The 19,041-nt window shown below is 50.2% G+C and overlaps 1 protein-coding gene across 1 annotated transcript in view; it reads right to left on the bottom strand.

The window, feature by feature from the left end:
- Positions 1–16,854: 16,854 nt before the first annotated feature.
- LOC103185188 (roundabout, axon guidance receptor, homolog 2 (Drosophila)) overlaps positions 16,855–19,041 on the bottom strand; it is a 61,945-nt gene continuing 59,758 nt past the window's right edge. Inside the window, 3 exon segments of the mRNA XM_042334019.1 lie at positions 16,855–17,246; positions 17,967–18,191; positions 18,465–18,710. Coding sequence (XP_042189953.1) covers positions 17,215–17,246; positions 17,967–18,191; positions 18,465–18,710 — 503 coding nt within the window. The 3' untranslated portion in view covers positions 16,855–17,214.

Genomic DNA, 19,041 nt, shown 5'->3' with positions numbered 1-19,041 from the left:
GAGCGTGGTTAAGAGACAGAGTAAAACTCCCTCTACACTGTCTGTTCAGCAGGGAGTTCTGCTGTCAATTAATCAGTGTCTCAGTTTCAGGGAGGGAGAGACATCTAATTTCTATCATAAATTGAGGACGTGAGATTTGATTCTATCCATGTTTCCTCTTGAAAACCGAGCAAACCACAGTACAACAATAACAACATTTTGCATTTACACAGCGCCCTTCACACAGGGCAGCATCTCGGAGCACTTAAGATTGGCGAACCCTGACGCCGAGCCTGAGGGAAGGGAGGAGATGACCGTAACCAGGGTCGAAGAGGAAGGTCTTCAGGAGCGCTCTGAAAATGGGGAAGGAGGGGCCGAGGTGGAGGGATTGAGGGAGCGAGTTCCAAAACTTAGGGGTGTAGTGCACTGCCGCCGATGGTAGAGCGGAGGCCACGAGGGACAAGCAGGAAGCTGTAGCCAACCGAGCAGAGTACGCCATCAAGTCAGGAAGAAGGCTTTCCTCGGTACTTGGTTCGTCTGTGCCTGGTTTGGATGTTCGACTCCTACAAAGAGAAATTCCACTCACGTCTCAGATCGCCTCTATTTGTGGAGTGTCTCAGAGTGTCCCGAGTTTGGCAAATTGTCGAATTCAGCCTTCCCTTTGAAGCGAATTTTCTGCAAGTTCTTTAAAGAAACTTACAGAAAGCCGACATTGAGGTTAGAGGCTGGGTTTCAGACCTGGACAAATTCTGGGTCCTGCGAAACACTCCGTGAAAAAGGAAATCTCCACCCGGTGGGTTTCTGACTGAGCTTCACATCACAGGATGCCACCACTCTGCCCGTCGTACCTGGCCGGCTCGCTGGCAGAGCTCTCCGTTCAGTTCCATTCTCCTCTCCTCCCCCCACCCTCCCCACTCCCCCAGCCCCAGCACCCATTTCCCTCGATAATCCTCTCACAGGGTCTGTGACCAGTGGGTTTGTTCGACAGAGTCTTGTGGCGTCCCCTAGCATAGTGGTTAAGCACTCGCAAGCAAGAGGACCCAGGCTCGATTCCCGGCGGGGAGGGGGTGGGGGGCGAGGGGCCAAACCTTCGGCAAGTTCCCTTACTCCACACATCTCTGTTTAACTAGCAATAAGTAGAAACCCAATTCGTAGTCGATTAGCGGATCGCTTTATGGAGATACTAATCCCTTCCCCCCAAAAAATGTGGTCACTCAATCCACGACGGTTTGTGGCACACTGCCGTGCGCAATTGGCTGTCGCGTATCACCCACAAAATACACAGTCACTCCACTTTACAGTATATTCTGTGAAGCGCTTTGAGGGCGGTGGGGGGCAGAGAAGGCTGAAGGCCCCACCGCCGATGCTGGAGCTGGCAGGGTGGGGGGGCAAGGAGCAAAACGGAGCCCACCAAAATAAATAAATGCAAGGATTAACATTAGCATTAACATTATTGTTATCTGTTATCAATGCCCTCCCGACACCAACTCACCAATTTATTGTGGAGTGTTTTGTTCTCTGGTTCCCGGATTGACCTCCACCCCTCTCTCCCCCTTCCCCCAGCCCCCCCCCCCCCCCACACACACACACTCTGTACTTTGACTGCTTCCTTGCTCATCGCAGGGCTCTGGTGAAGCCAATAACTTCCTGTCTGCCAGTCGGCCTTTTAATAATGGATTGAATCAACGGTGGATTTCCCGCTGCCTGCAGCCTGGGATTAGAGAGTCTGCTTCGTGCAGGTCAGTGAATCCCAGTATACATGATGATTTCACCAGCACTTTGATAACTGGAATGAGGTTAGACATCAGCCTTCCCATCTTGTCGCCCGCAGTCATGTCCCTGGACTCACCGACCGGATGGCTGACAACACCATCACAGGAACTGATCTCTTTATTTCCTGAGTTGCCTGTTTTCTCACACAGCGGGAGCAATTTGGCAACGTCGAACCGGTTGCGAGTTTTTAAAATTTTGTTTTGCTCAGCCGGGTGTCTAAACCACATACGGAAACCCATCGCCGTGCTTAAGAGTCTCCAAACCAAACAGAATTCTGTGCATCCCACGCTCACGTACCACCGAAATCCATGGAAATCCCACAGATAGATTCTTGGAATGGAATGTGCACTCTCTCTCCCTGGAGGGGCGTCTCCTGCTTACCTAATTCCGGAAAGTATAAGGCGCAGGTTGGCAGGAGCCAAGGCTTGGGGATCCCAGAGTGTGCGTTGAGGGTAACTGCTGGAGTCTATCCAGCTAAAACCGCAATAATAATAATAATCCTTGCATTTGATATGGCTTGTCACTGATATTGCTGTCTGCTGTCTTTAGCTTTCCCACTGCTTGTCCAGCTAGAACCACCCTAACCCATTAGGGCTTTGGCTTGCAGGGTTAACAGGAGCTGAACGGGAGGTTTCCCTGCCCCCAGTGACTAGGCTGCCCTACCAAGTCCTGCCGATGAGCCAGGCTGGGCTGTGTTTCATCAGCTGTGCCCTGGAGTAATGCGGACCCCAAATGCAGCCCGGCTCAGTCAGGAGATTGCGGTTTAAGCCCCACGTCGGAGAGCTTGAGCTGGAAGTCCAGGCTGATGCTGGGGGGAGCACCACACCTCTATACAATGCGGCACTCTCCCTCCCAGCTCTGTGCTGGAGCATCAGCCTGGACCGTGAGATCAACGTCCCCACGACCTTCTGAGTCAGTGGTACGTGAGCGTGGGTATTGGGTGAGGGCAGGAGGATGCTTTGAGGTGATGGGGTGGGGGGCTTGGTGGGGGAGGGTGAGAAAGGGGGGAGAGAGTGGAGAAATCCGAAATGAAGCTATTTGACCAATACGACAACCAGCAGAGAGTATCAGCTTTTTGTCCGCCTGGCGCTGTGCCGTTTCCGTGCCAACCAAGTCATTAATTCCTGCGCCAGCGCCATTACCCTGCACTCCATTACCTGAAGTGGCTCCTGTTGAAAATGAGATGCCGAGCAAATCTCTTCCCCAAGTACCTGGCGAAGGGTGCTTTACATTGTGCTCAAAGTGGATTACATTTAGAGAATTATAGACAGGAGAGGAACCAAGCAATTAGCTTCTCCGCTGTTTGAGAAGAGGAGGGCAAGATTGGTGCAATTATTTCTGAAGTCTCTGACTTCAGCTGATCGCGAAGTACAATCACTGTATCGGAGTCCCCGTAGCGTAGTGGTTAGCGCGCTCGCCTCGCTAGCGAGAGGACACTGGCTTGCTTCCCAGGCAGGTGAAACCTCAGCCACGTTTCCTCACTCCACACGCCTCGGTTTACCTAACAGTAAGCAGGGACCTGGGTTGTTAATCCATTGGCGGATTGCTCGTTCGCTATTGTACACCAAAAAAAATTTGGTCACTCAATCCATGACCGTTTGTGGGACGCTGCTGTGCGCAATTGGCTGCCTCTTTTCGCCCACAAAATGCACAGTCGATCCACTTTACAGAACATCCTGTGAAGCGCTTTTAGATGTCTCAACAATGTGATGAGGCTCTCTATCAAACGCAAGTTTTATTTTTATTAACCCGGTGTCCCACTGGCTGAATCCCGCTTCGGATAGAGCCATTCCCTGCCGAAGGGAACATTACAGCACAGGAACAGGCCATTCCGCCCAACCTGTCCCTGCTAGGGTTATTACTGCACAGCAACCTCTTTCACTCCTAATCCTCACTCACATGCCCTCTATTCCCTTCTCCCTCCAGCCAGCCTGGCTTATCAGCAGGGCCTTGAAGGGCAGACCAGTCACTGGGAGCAGGGATTCTTCCCACTCAGCTCCTGTTAACCCTGCAAGCCCAAACCCTAATGGGTAGGGTGGTCCTAACTGGGCAAGCAGTGCTCTCAATGGCAAGCTATACGGTCTTAGCTGGTTAGACTCCACCAGTTTCCCCAATGCATATTCCGGGCTACTCCAAGCCCTTGGCTCTTGCCAACGTGCGCCTAATACTCTCCGGAATTAGGTAAGCAGGATGTCTCCCTCCAGAAGAGAGAGAGAGCGCGCATTCCATTTAAAATGCAGGTATTTTCACGTGTCGGTAACATACATATGTGGACCTCTGTGCGGTTATGGAGACTGTTAAGTTTGGCGATGGGATCCATGGTGTGTCAAACACCTGGCTGACCAAATATAAGCAGTGGATAAATGCACGGTCTTAAATTTCAAGGCAAAAACTGCCACACAGGCCGAGATTTGGATGTTCCTCAGGTCCACAAGAGCTGCCGTTGCCACGCTCGCCCTCTCCCCCACCTCTCTTCACTGGAGTGACTCACAGCCCCTCATGAAACACAAAGAGCTCTCAGTGTGTGCACCCCTCGGCTGGCTAATTAAATCCCTGGATGCGAGTGGAAGAATTTCCACTTTATAAGCAGAGCTGTTTCTCTGGGCTCAAATCCAACCCAAACACTTCAGAATGCTGCTCGAGAGCTGACTTCAACGAAAGCAGTAAATTAATTCGGGCGCTTCTGAAAAATATAGCCCTGGAGGTCGAGGGAGTGTGTTAAAGGAGAGCTTTGTACTGTTAGCAAGTATGTGCTCCCAGTAATAACCGTGATGCTTAACCCTGCGAGTGACTGACTGACTGCGTGACGCGATGCTGAGCGGACAGACAGTTCCAGCGAGGTGTTTGAATTAACGACAAAATAATTAACAGGGACGGTGGAGGCGTGGGAGATTGGTGGGGAATGAGCCTTTCCCTGACAGGGGGCAGACAAGGCCACAGAAAATAAGCATAAAACTGTAAGCGTGCGGTGGTGATAATAACAAACAAATCCCTGCCTTTGAGACAGCATCATCAGATCATCTCAAAGAGTTTCGTTGGGTACACTGTAAAGTGCCGTGACTGTGTACTTTGTTGGCCAACACAGCAGCCAGTTTGCCCACAGCAATGTCCCACAGGACGACGACAACAACAACAACTTACATTTACACAGCTCCTTTCGCGTAAGGGAGGACGTCCCAAGGCGCTGGACAGTCAGGGATTTGGACTCGAGCAGGGGGTTGGGATCAGGAGGGGGTGGAGGGCAGGGAGGGCGTGGGTAGGAGGTGACGGCTCAAAAAGGAAGGTTTTGAAGAAGCCAAGGCTGGGTGTCTCGGCGGGTGGGGTGGTGGTGGAGGTGGTGGTGGGGGGCGGGGGACGAGGCGAGCAGGAGGCCGGAGCCAGCCGAGTGGAGGCAGCGGGTGGTGGAGTCTTAAGGTTAAGACAAGAAGGGCAAATGCGATCTGATAACCCATTGCCGTGCTGGAACTGCTGCACCTCGGCCCCCTCCGTCGGATGGGATTTAACGCTCTCTGAATTCTGGGCACCCGAACCTGCCGTGTCTCCAGGATGCTTTGCTTGGCGGGGAGGAAGAGATTGGGTTACACGAGCCTGGGTTCAGGGAGGAATGCTATGCTTTGTGTGGCCAGGGACTTTGGACATATTTTACTGAGAAATTACAGACACACTTTCTCTAGATTTCCTGCCCTGCAGCGCTTTGACCCCAAGACTCTCGACTGCTCAGGGGTCATTGCTCGACAGTTTCAGTCTCGAGTGGGAATGAGATGCTTCTAGGCGACTTGGGTCCGTCTTGCTGTTTTGGGGGGGGAGGGGTAGAGGGGGTGATGGTGAGGGGTGGGGGGGGGTGGGGGGTGAGGAGGGAGGAATGTGGAGGAGAGAAGGAGGAAGGAAGAGGAGGGAAGGGGGGAGGGGGGGAGAAGAGTTGGAAGGATTTGCAGCTGCTGCTTGGAAACACTGCTCCTTTGTGTGGACTGGCTGGCGTATACCCAGGCTGAGAGGTGAGGAACCAGGCCAGGCCGTGGAGGTATTCCTTCAAGTGCCAGAGACCTGCTTAGTGTCCCATCACTTCGCTTCAATTACTTTCCCTTGGAGAGGAAAACAAAAACCTTTTTTTTGCAGCTTCGAAACCATCTCAAAGTGCTTAAGGTTGCTTTTCAGCTCATGTAGTGACTGTACGCACAAGCTTTTTTTAGCACAGCCAAGTTGCACACACTCACACACACACTCACACAACATCTGAGTGAATGATCCAGGGCATGGTTGGCCAGGACACCGGGAGAGAGAAACTAACGTCCACCTCAACGGACACAGACGTTGAACTCGGTTTAATGTCCCATTTAATTGCTCAGGAGGGAACCTCTGACAACGTTCACTCCCCCCAGCACTGCACTGGAGGGTCAGCCTGAGCTGCGAGCTTAAAATCGGGGCTTCAATCCGCAACCCTTCTGACTTGGAGGTGAAATTGTAAACCACTGAGCCAGGCTTTCATTAACAGTCGTACTCTTCAAGATAGCTCCCTCTCTCACTCTTCCGTTCCTCCTACACTCCACAGGACTCCTCACTCTTCCCGGCCACACACACTCCACAGACTGTGAAAACCAAAGCGTGGAGCCAGTGAATTTTGACCTCCCCTGACGCTTGCCGGCTCCTGGACCGTTGAGCTCGGTTTCTTAGTGTAAGAGGAAGAGGCCAGGCAGGAGGCCCGGGGGCTGGCTGTCTCTCTTCCACCCACTTTCTCTGTTGACTGAACTGGCCTGGCCACCGGTTCACAAGCACTTTCTGACCCTCTCATTGAGGAGATAGAGGAAAGCTGTTCATTAGTTAACCTGACAGCTGCGTTCTAATTGGTGTCATGACTGAGAGGGAGGTAGACAAGCAGAGACCCTCCTCGGGAAGGTGGGAGGTGGCTGGAGCTCAGAGGTTCCGCAGCTGTAGAAACACAAGCTGCTCTTTGCTTGACACCTCTGTCTCCCACCCAGCCCTTTCTCATTCATCTTCACTTCTCTACGCAACTCCCGGTACAGAGAAGCTCTCTGTGTCTGTAATGTTCAATAATAATAATGATGATGATCCTTTACATTTCCCCTGCAAAAACACAGTCACTGCAATCCGCAGTCGGGCTTTGAGACGTTTTGATGGTGTGGGTCAGGCGCTGTATGCAATTAAATGCTTTCACGCCACAGGATAATAATCCTTGCAATTGCCTTATCATGTCTTCTAGACGTCTCAAAGCGTAACACAGAATACAATAATAATAATAATAATCCTTGCATTTGATATAGCTCCTTATCACATCTTCGAGACGTCTCAAAGCGCTTCACAGAATATACCGTAAAGTGAATTGACTGTACATTTTGTGGGCAAAACGCGGCAGCCAATTGTGCGCAGCAGTGTCCCCACAAACGGTCGTGGATTGAGTGACCAATTTACTACAATTATTTTTGAAGGAATTACCACCCCTGGAAAAAACGATCCAAAAATCGACTCGTGACCTACTGCAGAGGTGATGCAGAGGAGAGCAGCAAAAGGGATTAGCTGTAGAATGTCTGGAGAAGATAGGGCTCTTCAGCCTTGAAAAGATATGTCTCCAGGCTTTGTGAGCTCATCACCCCGGTCCTCGTATGGCTCCAAGTTCCTCAAAGGATTGACTTTAATATCCTCCGTCTAACTGTCAGATGCCTCCACACCCCCTTGCCCTATCTCTGTGACGTCCTACCTGCCCACGCGTTCTGATCCAACAACTCTGCACTGCTCCTCATCTCAAACCCATTTTTCCCTTCCCCCTTCCTATCGTTCCCCCCCCACCCCACCCCACCCCCAAACCAAAGCTCTCTGCAATTTTCTCTCTAAATCCCCACCTCTAAAGCTCTACTTTCAAACCTTTCTGCCTTGTGCTTTCGCCATCTCCATCCATTTGTGGTCTTTGATAGTCTAAGCTGATGCTCCAACACAGCTCTGAAGGGGGTTCTGAATTATCGGAGGTGCTGTGATATGTTAAACCGAGGTCTCAACTGCCTGTTCAGTTGGACGTTAAAGATCCCGCGGTGTTATTCCAAAAGACAAGGGAGTTTCCCTCTCCCAGTGTCCGGGCCAACAATCCCCCAAATAAAATTGGTCACTCACTCCATGGCTGTTTGTGGGACAAGTTGGCTGCCGTGTTTATCCACAAAATGCACAGTCACTGCACTTTAAAATAAATCCTGCAAAGCACTCTGCCATGTCCTGCTGACATGAAAGGTGCTGTATCAGCTATAATCAAATATTATCTCTCATTTCAGGCTCCTGCTCCATTTCCGTGAAGCATTTTCAGATGTAATCCTATGTGAAAGGCACTATTGGAGTGCAAGTCATTGGGTTTTTGTCTTATTGGGAACCTTACAGGTGTTTTTTTATACAGGTGTGTAACATGAGAAAACAAACACAGAGCAATGCTCGCAGAGGCACTCGATCTGGCCACCCTCCTGACATGACATCCTCCTACATGGGTTATAGGCGAACTAGATTGACTATATATGTGGGCGAAATGCGGCAGGCAATTGCACACAGCAGTGTTCCACAAACAGTCGTGGACTGAGAGACCAAATTTTTTTTTGAAGGAATTATTACCCCTGGAAAGTGATCCGCCACTAAGTCACTAAGCTACAGGGCTCCACGTATTAGGGCAGACACCAGGAGTTATTTCTTCATCTACAATGATCACCTCGTGACTATCCTCGTGTGTGTGTGTGTGGAGTGGGGAAGGGGGAGGAGGGGTGGAGGTTGTAAGTGAGGTGCCTTCACGATGCCGTGCTTGTCAAAGGAATGTCGGAATCGAGTCAGCCCTCTGTGTCATCCCAGCCCAGCAAAAAATAATTAATTCTTTACACAGAGAGTAATTAACAGCTGGACCGACCAGGTTCCCAGCAAGGTGATAGAGACCAGGACCACAGGCTTATTTAAGAAACAGCTGGATGGTGTAATGGGAGGACGGATGGGTGGTTGGGGATGAGATCACTAAAGAAAACATTGCATTTGATGATAATTGCTTGTGAAGCTCTCCTCTCTCCCTCCCGCTCTCTCAGCACATTGCTAAAGCGACCGCGTGAGAGAGTGAGAGAGAGAGAGAGAGAGAGAGAGAGACGGAGAGAGAGGGAGAAAACAACTGAAAGAAAGAGAGAAAGAAAGAGAAAAAAGAGGGAGAAAGAGTGGGGGAAAAAAAGAAAGGCATTACCGTGTGCATTAGTTTGTCCACAAAAATACGCAGTCGCTGCACTTTACAGTATACCCTATGAAGCGCTTCGAGATGTCGCAGCGACGTGATAAGGCGCGATATAAATGCAATGATTTATTTATTTTACTTATTTACTCTTCTTGATTGCTCCTCCAAATAAAGAATGTAAACATTTGTAAGAAGCATCTGGAAGCTGGCAATCCTACAATTGGAGTGGGGTGGTGGTGGGGGGGGGGGGGGGGCGGGTGGTGGAGGAGTGTAAAAGCCTTCAATAGCGTGACTTTTCATTCGCTTTTTCTGTGCAGTTAGCCCACAGCCTCAATCTCCCCCCCCTCTCTCTCGCTCCAGTCTGCTCTGCGATTCCCTGCATTTTAAACTCTAAATGAACTAAGGAATACATTTCGGGCTTGGCCAAACACCTTCTTCATTTTAATCGACACCAAGGAACAAGTTAAGGAATGCGGCAACCGCCACAACAACAACAACAAATTGCATTTACACAACGACTTTCACGTTGGGAGGACGTCCCAAATAATAATCCCTCCAAAACCAAAAACAATAATAAAAATTGGTCATTTTCAATCTACGACTGTTTGTGGGACATTGCTGTGCGCAATTCGCTGCCGCGTTCGCCCACAAATATACAGTCAATTCACTTTACAGTGTGTTCTGTGAAGCGCTTTGGGACGTCCTCCCGACATGAAAAGCGCTATATCAAATGCAAGGATTATTATTATTATTATTATTATAAGGCGCTGGACGGTCAAGGATTTGCACCCGAGCTGGGGGTTGGGATCAGGAGTGGTGGGGGAGGGGTTGCGGTGCCTATAAACCCCCCAACCCACCCCCCACAACCAGCCATTAATTTAGTGACCGATTTTATCTGGGGGATTGTTGGCCAGGACACTGGGAGAGAGAAACTCCCTTTTCTTTTCCAACAGCGCCACGGGATCTTTAACGTCCACCTGAACAGGCATAGGCGGGGACATTGGTTTAATGTCTCTTGCGTTCAATGAAGGACGGCACCTCGGACAATACAGCACTCTCTCTCTCTCCCCCCCAGCACTGCACTTGAGCATCAGTCTGGGCTGCGCGGTCAAAGTCCCAGATGTGGGGCTCGAACCCACAACTTTCTGACCTGGAGGGGAGAGTACGAGTGGCTAATTCGGGCTAAAGACGAAGGCTGAGGGAGAGGGTGGGGGGTGGGGGAGGGTGGAGTGGGGGTTCCTTGAAGCTGAACTGGCTCCAAGGAGACGTGTTTAGCCACGTTATGTCGGAATCGAGCCCAGTCTCTGTGACAGTCTCTCATTCGGTTCCTGAGCCAGGCGGGGGCCGCAGTATTCCAGTATGACAGCCCAGCCTGGCTCATCGGCAGGACCTGGAAGGGCAGACCAGTCACTGGGGGCAGGGAATCTTCCCACTCAGCTCCTGTTAACTCTGCAAGCCAAAGCCCTAACGGGTAGGGTGGTCCTAGCTGGACAAGCAGAGGGAAAGCTTGCCAGGCAGTTCTCTCAGAGACAAACCGTGCGGTTTTAACTGGTTGGACTCCAGCAGTTACCCCAACGCACACTCTGAGGTCCCCCAAGCCTTGGCTCTTGTCAACCTGCGCCTAATACTCTCCGGAATTAGGTAAACAGGAAGCGTCCTTCCAGGGAGAGAGTGCGCATTCCATTCCAACAATCTATCTCTGGGATTTCCGTGTGTAGGTGGGATGCATGGAAGTCTCAGTTCGGTTTGGATACTCTGAAGCACGGTGATGGGTTTCCTCTTGTGTCAGACACCCGGTTGACCAAAAAAAAACCCAGCTGAATGTGTGCGTGTAATTGGTTGCCAATGATAAGATGCAGATTTTCTTTCACCTCTGTTTATTTGAGGAATAATCTAATTATCTAAGTGCATCCAATTGAAAAAGTAATCAGACTCTTCTATTACTCACTCTGACCCCTTTTCTTACAGTTTTCCAGCAATTTGTCACGGATCCTCCTGAGAATTCAAGGCACATTAGCTCCCTCGCTCATGTACTCCCGATTATATCTAAAATAAAAAGGCTTCACTTCACCGCTCCTCTCCGTGGGATGCATTAAATCCACTTTCATGTCAGAGACTGGGCGAGGGTTTGTGGTAAACAATAAGAACTTTGTGTTTTTATACCCTCTGTGCGTCCCAACTTCTCACAGCGCTTCGCAGGGAATCGCTGTCAGGTGTGTTGACTGTATGTGTTTGTCCACAAAAACTCAGCAGACATCTTACTCACGGAAGTGAGGGGAATGATTGATTATTGCAGAGAATTGTAATAACACGCACCTTGGGGTGTACGGTGTGTGCGTGTGTCTCTCACTGTGTGTGTGTGCCTCCCTCTGCGTGTTTGTGTCTCCCTATGTGTGTGTATCCCTTGCTCACTGTGTGTGTGTGCGTGTATATGTCTCCCTATGTGTATGTCTCTCGCTGTCATGGTGTGTGTGTGTGTGTGTCTCCCACTCTCACTCTGTGTGAGTGTATGCATCAGGTGGACGTTAAAGATCTTCTGGAAAACAGAAAGGTCTTTCTCTCTCCTGGTGTCCGAGCCAACAATGCCCCGAATAAAATTGGTAGCTCACTCCATGGGTTTGGAGGTTTGGAGGTAAGTGGCGTACTCTCAGAGCTGAGCTGGCTCCAAGGTGACATGTTTGGCAGCGTTGGAATCGAGCCAGCCCTCTGTGACGGTCTCCAGTCCAGTTCCTGAGTCAGGCGGGTTGACAGTACTCCAGGGCACTGCTGATTTTGTGGGTGGGGGGGGTTCAGCCGGGTGTCTGACACACACGGAAACCGATCACCGTGCAATACAACTCGATCCAAATCAAGGGTGTGTTGGTGAGCTTCCTTGTTTGTCAATCCAAACACTCAGAAGTCCACAACTCTTTTACCACACACGTTGTCCCACTCCCAGTGCCCCCTTGTACTTCCTGCCCTTCTTCTTCTTCTTCTTCTTCTTGGCCCTTTTGTTCATTGTTAATTCACTCTCAAAGGCCTATCCAACAGACAGTGCTGAGATCAGGGTGTCACGTGCCCCACGGAGTGACGACTACTCAGTATTATCCTGTCCGCTGCCACTCACAGTTGTTTCCACCCTGAATCCACTCCCACCAAGAAGGCGGTCGATTTCCCCAAAATACACGGTCTTTGTTTCGCCCACAAAATACACAGTCGATCCATTTTACAGTATATTCTGTGAAGCGCTTTGAGACGTCTCGAAGACATGATAAGGCGCTATATCGAATGCAAGGATCATTATTATTTTAAATAACATTTGGTCCCTCAATCCACCGCTGTCTGTGGGCGAAACGCAGCGGCAAATTGGCTGCTGCGTTTTGCCCACAAAATGTGGTCAATCCACTTTACAGTATATTCTGTGAAGCGTTATGAGACGCCTCAACGATGTGATAAGGCGCTACATCGAATGCGAGGATTAGTATTATTAACCCGTTGGCTGAATCCAGCTCTGGATAGAGCCATTCCCGCCAGCGAGCGGCAACAGGAAGACGGATGTTCTGGGAATAATGAGAGCGACCATCAGAGAAAATGCTGAAATATTTATGGGAAATGGCCGTAAATCTTGCTGAAGGAGTGAGTGATGAGGGCTCTCGTTTCTGTGACCCGCTTGATTAGGTATCTCGACAGAGCACTTACCCAGCTCCGAGCGCACCCTCCTTTTTCCCCCCCCACCGCACCCTACCCCCCCACTCACATGCACACAGCCCTTACCCTCCCCCCATGCACATATACAAACAGCAACCCCTCACTCCCTACAAACACAGCTCTCCCACCACCACACACACACACACACACAGCATCTCACAACCTACACAGCACCCCTCCACCCGTCACACACAATTAACTCCCACACACACACCCCACCCCGCCATAAACACACACACAGCCCCCCACCCACTACAACCAGACACACACAAATAGCTCCCCCTTACATGCAGCACCCCCCACACACAGCCCCTCCACAGTCCGCCCCGCGCACACAAGTACACAGCACCTCCTCGAACCCCCCCACACACAGCCTCTTCCCCCACCCCTACCCCACACACAGCACCTCCACCCTCCACACGCAATCAATCCCCTCCCTCCACAGACACACACAGCTCCACACGACCAAGCACGCTAACCACTACACTACAGTGTGTGAGAGGGGGCACGACACAGAGTAGCACCATCCTGGTGTCAGGGCGATGACACCAGAGGGAAATCCACACCAAAGATTAATAATTTGAAGTCCAGTTTTACACCTCCCTGTGTATTTTGGAGACGGTAGATGACAGTGAAGTCCTACACGCAGCGATGATATAAACAACCAATTTATCTGGAGGTTTGTCGGCCAGGAATCCGGATAAAACTCCCTCCTCAGTTATATTTGTAGGCAAACGGGTTTCGTACAGTCAATCCAAAATACACAGTCAATCCCCTTTACAGTGCATTCCCTGAAGCACTTTGAGACATCTCGACGACGTGATAAGGCGCTACATCCAATGCAAGAGTTGTTATTATTATACTACGAGTGTCTTGTGGGATATTGCTGTGCGTAAATTGGCTGCGCGTTCACCTACAAGTTACACAGCTATTACATTTTACAGTGAATTGTGCGACGCATTTCGATACGTCCTCCTTATTATTATTGCGTCAAGCTGTGTGGTCAGCCTGGCTCGGCAGTTTGCGCTCTTGCCTTTGACTCAGAACGTTGTGGGTTCAAGCCCCACGTCGGGAGTTGGAATCACACAGTGTAACCTGACGCTCCAATGCAGTGCAGTGGGGAATGGGGGTGGGGGTTGCATTGTCGGAGGTGCCGGATGTTAAACCTAGATCCTATTTGCCTTTTCAGGTGAACGTTAAAGATCCTGTGGCGATATTGGAAAAGAGGAGGGAATTTCTCTCTCTCTCTCCCGGTGTCCTGGCCAACAATACCCCAAATAAAATTGGTTGCTCACTCCCTGGCTGTTTGTGGCACTTTCTGTGTGCAATTGTGCTGCTGCCTTTGACTAGTCCGAAGACTTTGCACGGTCACTTTACCGTATGTCCTGTGAATTGCTTTGAGGTGTCCTTCCAGCATGATAAGGTGTTGTACCAAATGCAAGGATTATTACTATTATCACTGGAGACATCTCTGAATCCCAGGGATATATTCACACGGAGCAAACGGGTCTGAAATTGTTTCTCAAATTTTATTAATCAATATACTAGATACCCATTGAACAACTTCTTAATACTGACACACAGTTAACATTACAGCAGGATAGATAAACAAGGGTTTGGGGATTTGCGTGTTGTTAGTGAGTGTGGGAGCCGGTGTGTAAGTGACTACGTGCGAAAGAGTATGTTTGTGAGTGTGTGCGTGCGTGTTTGTAAGTGCACGTCAGTGAGTGTGCGCGTGTGTGTGTGAGAGGTGGGGGAGTTTGTAAAAGTATAGAACAATGAACGATCCTTGAACCCCCCCATCCCCTCCTTCTCATCCTTCACTTGTGATTCACTCCGTGGACGTAGGTACGACAGAGGCTGTGCACACATACACACACGCACACACTGGGGGCGTGCACACACATGCACACACACGGGGAGGCGGTGGGGGGGGGGGGGCATGTACACACTCACGCACGTTCGTTTTTCTTAAAAAAGTGGGAAAAAAAACACCGTTTCAAAACCAAATCAATTTTATCATTTTAAAAAAAAGGAAGAACAAACACACGGACACGAAGGGAAGAGGTTAATTAACGACGCTGGGATGTGATAGTCAACACCGGTGCTTGGTTTAGCGACCGCATGATTAACACACGTTGAGTGGTCCGCGGGGATGATGTCGACGGACAAGAAAAAGGAACCCCCCCCCCCCTCTCATGAAGACAAAATTCTTCAGAAGCCATTTCTCTAAGAGAGAGAGAGAAACGGCAGCAACGCTCCACCAGTCGCTGAACAGTTGGATGTGGCTGATATTTTTCTCTCTCTCTCTCTCTTTTTCTCTCTTCTCTCTCGGTCTGTGTGCACACACAGAACAGCCAAAAAATGGGTCACGCCCTTCATCCTTTGTATTCAAACTTTAAATACTCTCTCTCGCCCCTCCAGTTCCCCCATCCCCCCCCCGTCTCCCACCCCTTCCCCCCCTCCCTGCCCACCCCTGCGTGCGTTTAAGGATTGTGCTTATTACCAAATTCTTAGTGCNAAAAAAATTGAAACATAGAAACAAACAAAAAAGAATATACATTGAACAATCGATCAACCAAAATACGTGCTTGACTGCAGGAAAAAAATGTTCTTTCTTTTTCTTCTCTCNTTTTTTAATGGCCTTTAACAGCCCGATAGAATTCACATATAGTACAATAAACCATTGATAAACAGACCGTAACGGGGATGGGGAAAAGACAAAGAGGTGAGATTGCATAGCAATGCTACAACACAAATTATTTACACAGGAAATCCCTCCTCTCTCTCCCTCCCTCCCTCTCTCTCAGAGGGCAACCGTTTGCCAACAATGTGCTACGTGATGTGTTCGTTATCACCGGGGGATGTTTTAATGGTCGAGTTGAGCCAGGACCGGTGGGGAAACGCCGAAATCCGCTTGACGGCAGGACAACTACTACTTGCGTTTAGATTCCCCTGCTCAAGCAGCTCGACTTCAAGATCCTCACACGTCTTCAAATCCCTTCACTCTCTGGCACCTCCCTACCTCTCAGACCTCCTCACTCCCCAATCCACCACCCGGCACCTCCGCTCGACTGGTACCGGTCTCCTGCTCGTCCCCGTACCCTCCGCCCCACCATCGGAGGCCGCACTTTTCAGTGACTACGCCCTGAAACTCTGGAACACCCTCCCTCAATCCCTCCACCTTGACCCCTCTCTCCCCTTTTTCAAATCCCACCTGCAAATCTTCCTCTTCGACCATTCTTTCGGCCACCTCTCCACTCCGGCTGGGAGTCAGGCTCCGCCACTGTTAAGCGCTCTGAGACGCTACCCTGTGTGGAGGGCGCTATACAAGTGCAAGTTGTTGTTGCTGCATTGTCAAGCCGGAGCCTGTTGCCGAGCTGGTTCTGTGTGTGTGTGTGTGTGACCGTAAGCATGGTTGAAGAGGAAGTTCTTCAAGCGCTACCTGAAGATGTATAGGGAGGCTGTGGCCGACCACCCCCCACCCCCACTCAACCACCCTCCTCCCCCCCAGAGTGTCGTCACTCCCTGGTACGTCTCCAACTCCTAAAATTCCAGCCAGTCTCGCTCAGCCTGCCAGACAGTTCAGTGATGATGGGGCAGGTGACCACAGGACTCGTCAACCTGTCTGCATCAAGAATTGCTTTTTTTTTTAGCTCAGCCGGGTGTCTGACACATGCGGGAACCCATCACCGTGCTTAAGAGCATCCAAACCAAACTGAGATTTCCATGCAGCCCACCTACCCATGGAAAGCCCAGAGATAGATTGCTGGAATGGAATCCGCAACTCTCTCTCCCTGGAGGGGCTCATTCTGCTCACCTAATTCCGGAAGGTATTAGGCGCAGGTTGGCAAGAGCCAAGGCTTGGGGGACCTTGGTTATTGCTGGTGTCTAACCAGCTAATACCACATAGTTTGCCATTGATATTCTGCATCAAGAACTGGCTTGTACACGTACGCTACAAATCAGAATTCTCCACACTTCAACCCGATCTTCACTTTGAAGACCAAATAGCCCAAGAACAAATGGAATATCAGGGCTGAAGGTCTCACAGGCTGACCGGGTGGAATTTTGAATCTGAGGAGTGGAATGTCCTACAATGTGATAACCATCACAACACGTAGCCCATTTTCCCACCCTCTTATTCTATTTTACATATTCATTTTCCCTGTCAATTATCTTTTTGGGGGAGGGGTGGGTGGGCTGAGGGGGGGACAGGAGATGGATGAGGAAAGGAGGGAGGGAGGGAGGGAAATCAGAGGTGAAGAGGTGGTGATTGAGGTGATGGTGGGAGAAAGAGGCAAACAGATTAAGAACCACATGGGGAAGTGTGTCTCTAGTACGTCGTCGTGTCTTTAGACTTTACATTACATTTACAGTCTGTCCCATAATACATTAAATAAGGAGCGGGTTTCAATGCCCCGCTTGTGTCGCTCAGTCTATCAGCTTTACATCCATCCAGTGCCTTGGCATGCCAGGAAATGGCTCTTCATTCACTCTGTGTGGAGAGCAGACACCCAGTCAGTTACATACAATCACAGACTCAATAATGCCAGGCTTATCAGCCTTGAAGGGACGTCTCAGTGGGGACCTTGTGATGTTGTGAACGACCCTAAACAGAATAGACAAGTAGAAAATAACATTCAATGTTATAATTGCAGGACTCTTCACCTCCCTCGCTCGTCCCTTCCTCCTATACTCTACAGGACACCTCATCTCATGTAAACCATCACGTTAACAATCACGTTAAATTGTTCTACAAGTTTGATATTTTAGACTTGGAGTCCTGTAGGTTAGTGGTTAGAGCACTCGCTTTGCAAGCGAGAGGTTTGATTCCCAGGAAGGGCAAAACGTTTCCTTATTCCACACGCCTCTTGTTTGCCTAGCAGTAAGTAGGAACCTGGTTGATAAGTCGATTGTTGGAAACGCTTTTCTGGGGGCAATCGTCCCTTCAAAACATAAATAATCTTAAAAAAATAATAATTTGGTCTCTCAATCCATGACCGTTTGTTTGACACTGCTACGTTCAATTGGCTGCCGGGTTTCACCCACAAAATATACAGTCAATTCACCTCACAGTATATTCTGTGAAGCGCTTTGAGATGTCTCGAAGACGTGATAAGCGCTAAATCAAATGCGAGGATTATTATCATTATTATATCTCAACGATGTGATAAGGTGCTGTATCATTTACAAGGATTGGTGTTGGATTATAAACAAATATAGCTTCCAACAAAGGCTTGATTTTGAAAAGGTTTCCAAAACGACGGCGGCTGTCAGATTTCCGAAGGATATTTTGAGCTGTGAGTCATCGCAGAGTGCCGATACTTACATACATCCCCCGAGTGCTGCCCTTGGCCAATGGAACCCAAATATCCTAGGTCTGTCAGGTCGCTGATGTTACGCTGGTGTCCACCGAGGACAGGACCGCCCCGCGAGCCCACCCCTTTCCTGGGTCCGGTCGATCCCTTAGACGAGGCTGTTCCCGACGAGCTGTGTCCACTCAGGTGTCCCGGTGATGGGAAGCTGGGTTTGCTGTATGGGATCAGCATCTCCTCTGTGTGCAGAACAAGGCCATCAGCAACACGGGCAGCAGAAAGTACAGAGTCCTTCAGCCTCCCTTCCTCCCTTGCTCTTCCCTTCCTCCTACACTCTAAAGGACTCCTCAACTCCCTGGCTCTTTCCTTCCTCCTACACTCTACAGGACTCCTCACCTCCTTCGCTCTTCCCTTCATCCCTTCTCTTCTCCCTGGGATCATCCCAGTAAAGGGCTGACAATCAGGGAACTGAAGGAACATCAGTGTGGAAGCAGAGGCAGGCTCGTTCCTACCTGAGTCCAGCGATAGTTTGGGTTGCAGTTTGCTCTGGAAGGCGTCGTTGCGTTCGAGGGATGCGATCTTTTCCTGTGCCTGCCATTCCAGCGACTTCTTGCTGTCTTCCAAACAGATGAAGGGCTGCCTCTCCAGCGAGCTACAGCTCCTGTCACTGCTGTTGCCCGTGCCCGGTACTTTCTGCCCTGGGCTGGGCTGCAGCCTCACCCCCTGGCACGGAGGGGGGTCCGGAGGAGGAGGCAGATCTGAACCACAAACAAGCACAGTGTTAGTGTCTGGCTTCTCCACAAACTGAGCTCTGCCAGGCCCACAGTACCAGGGAGATGGAGGAATATCAGTAGAGTACGAACAGTTAGTGATACACGGATCTGGCCGGGAAGAGAGACTGACGGGGTGTTTGGCCCTGGGTGTGCCAGTCACATGCTAGAGGGGTAGGGGGTAGGTATATGAGGTCCCCCTGGAGCTGAACTGGCCCCGGGATGTCATGTTGGAAACAGAATGTCTGAATCGAGCCAGCCCTCGGGTTAGACGGTCACTAGTCCTGTTCCTGATCACTGCTGATCACAGCACAGCCCA

The sequence above is a fragment of the Callorhinchus milii genome, unplaced genomic scaffold, assembly GCF_018977255.1.
Source record: "Callorhinchus milii isolate IMCB2004 unplaced genomic scaffold, IMCB_Cmil_1.0 Scaffold4, whole genome shotgun sequence".
NCBI lineage: Eukaryota > Metazoa > Chordata > Chondrichthyes > Chimaeriformes > Callorhinchidae > Callorhinchus > Callorhinchus milii.
This window is presented reverse-complemented; position numbering and strand designations above follow the sequence as displayed.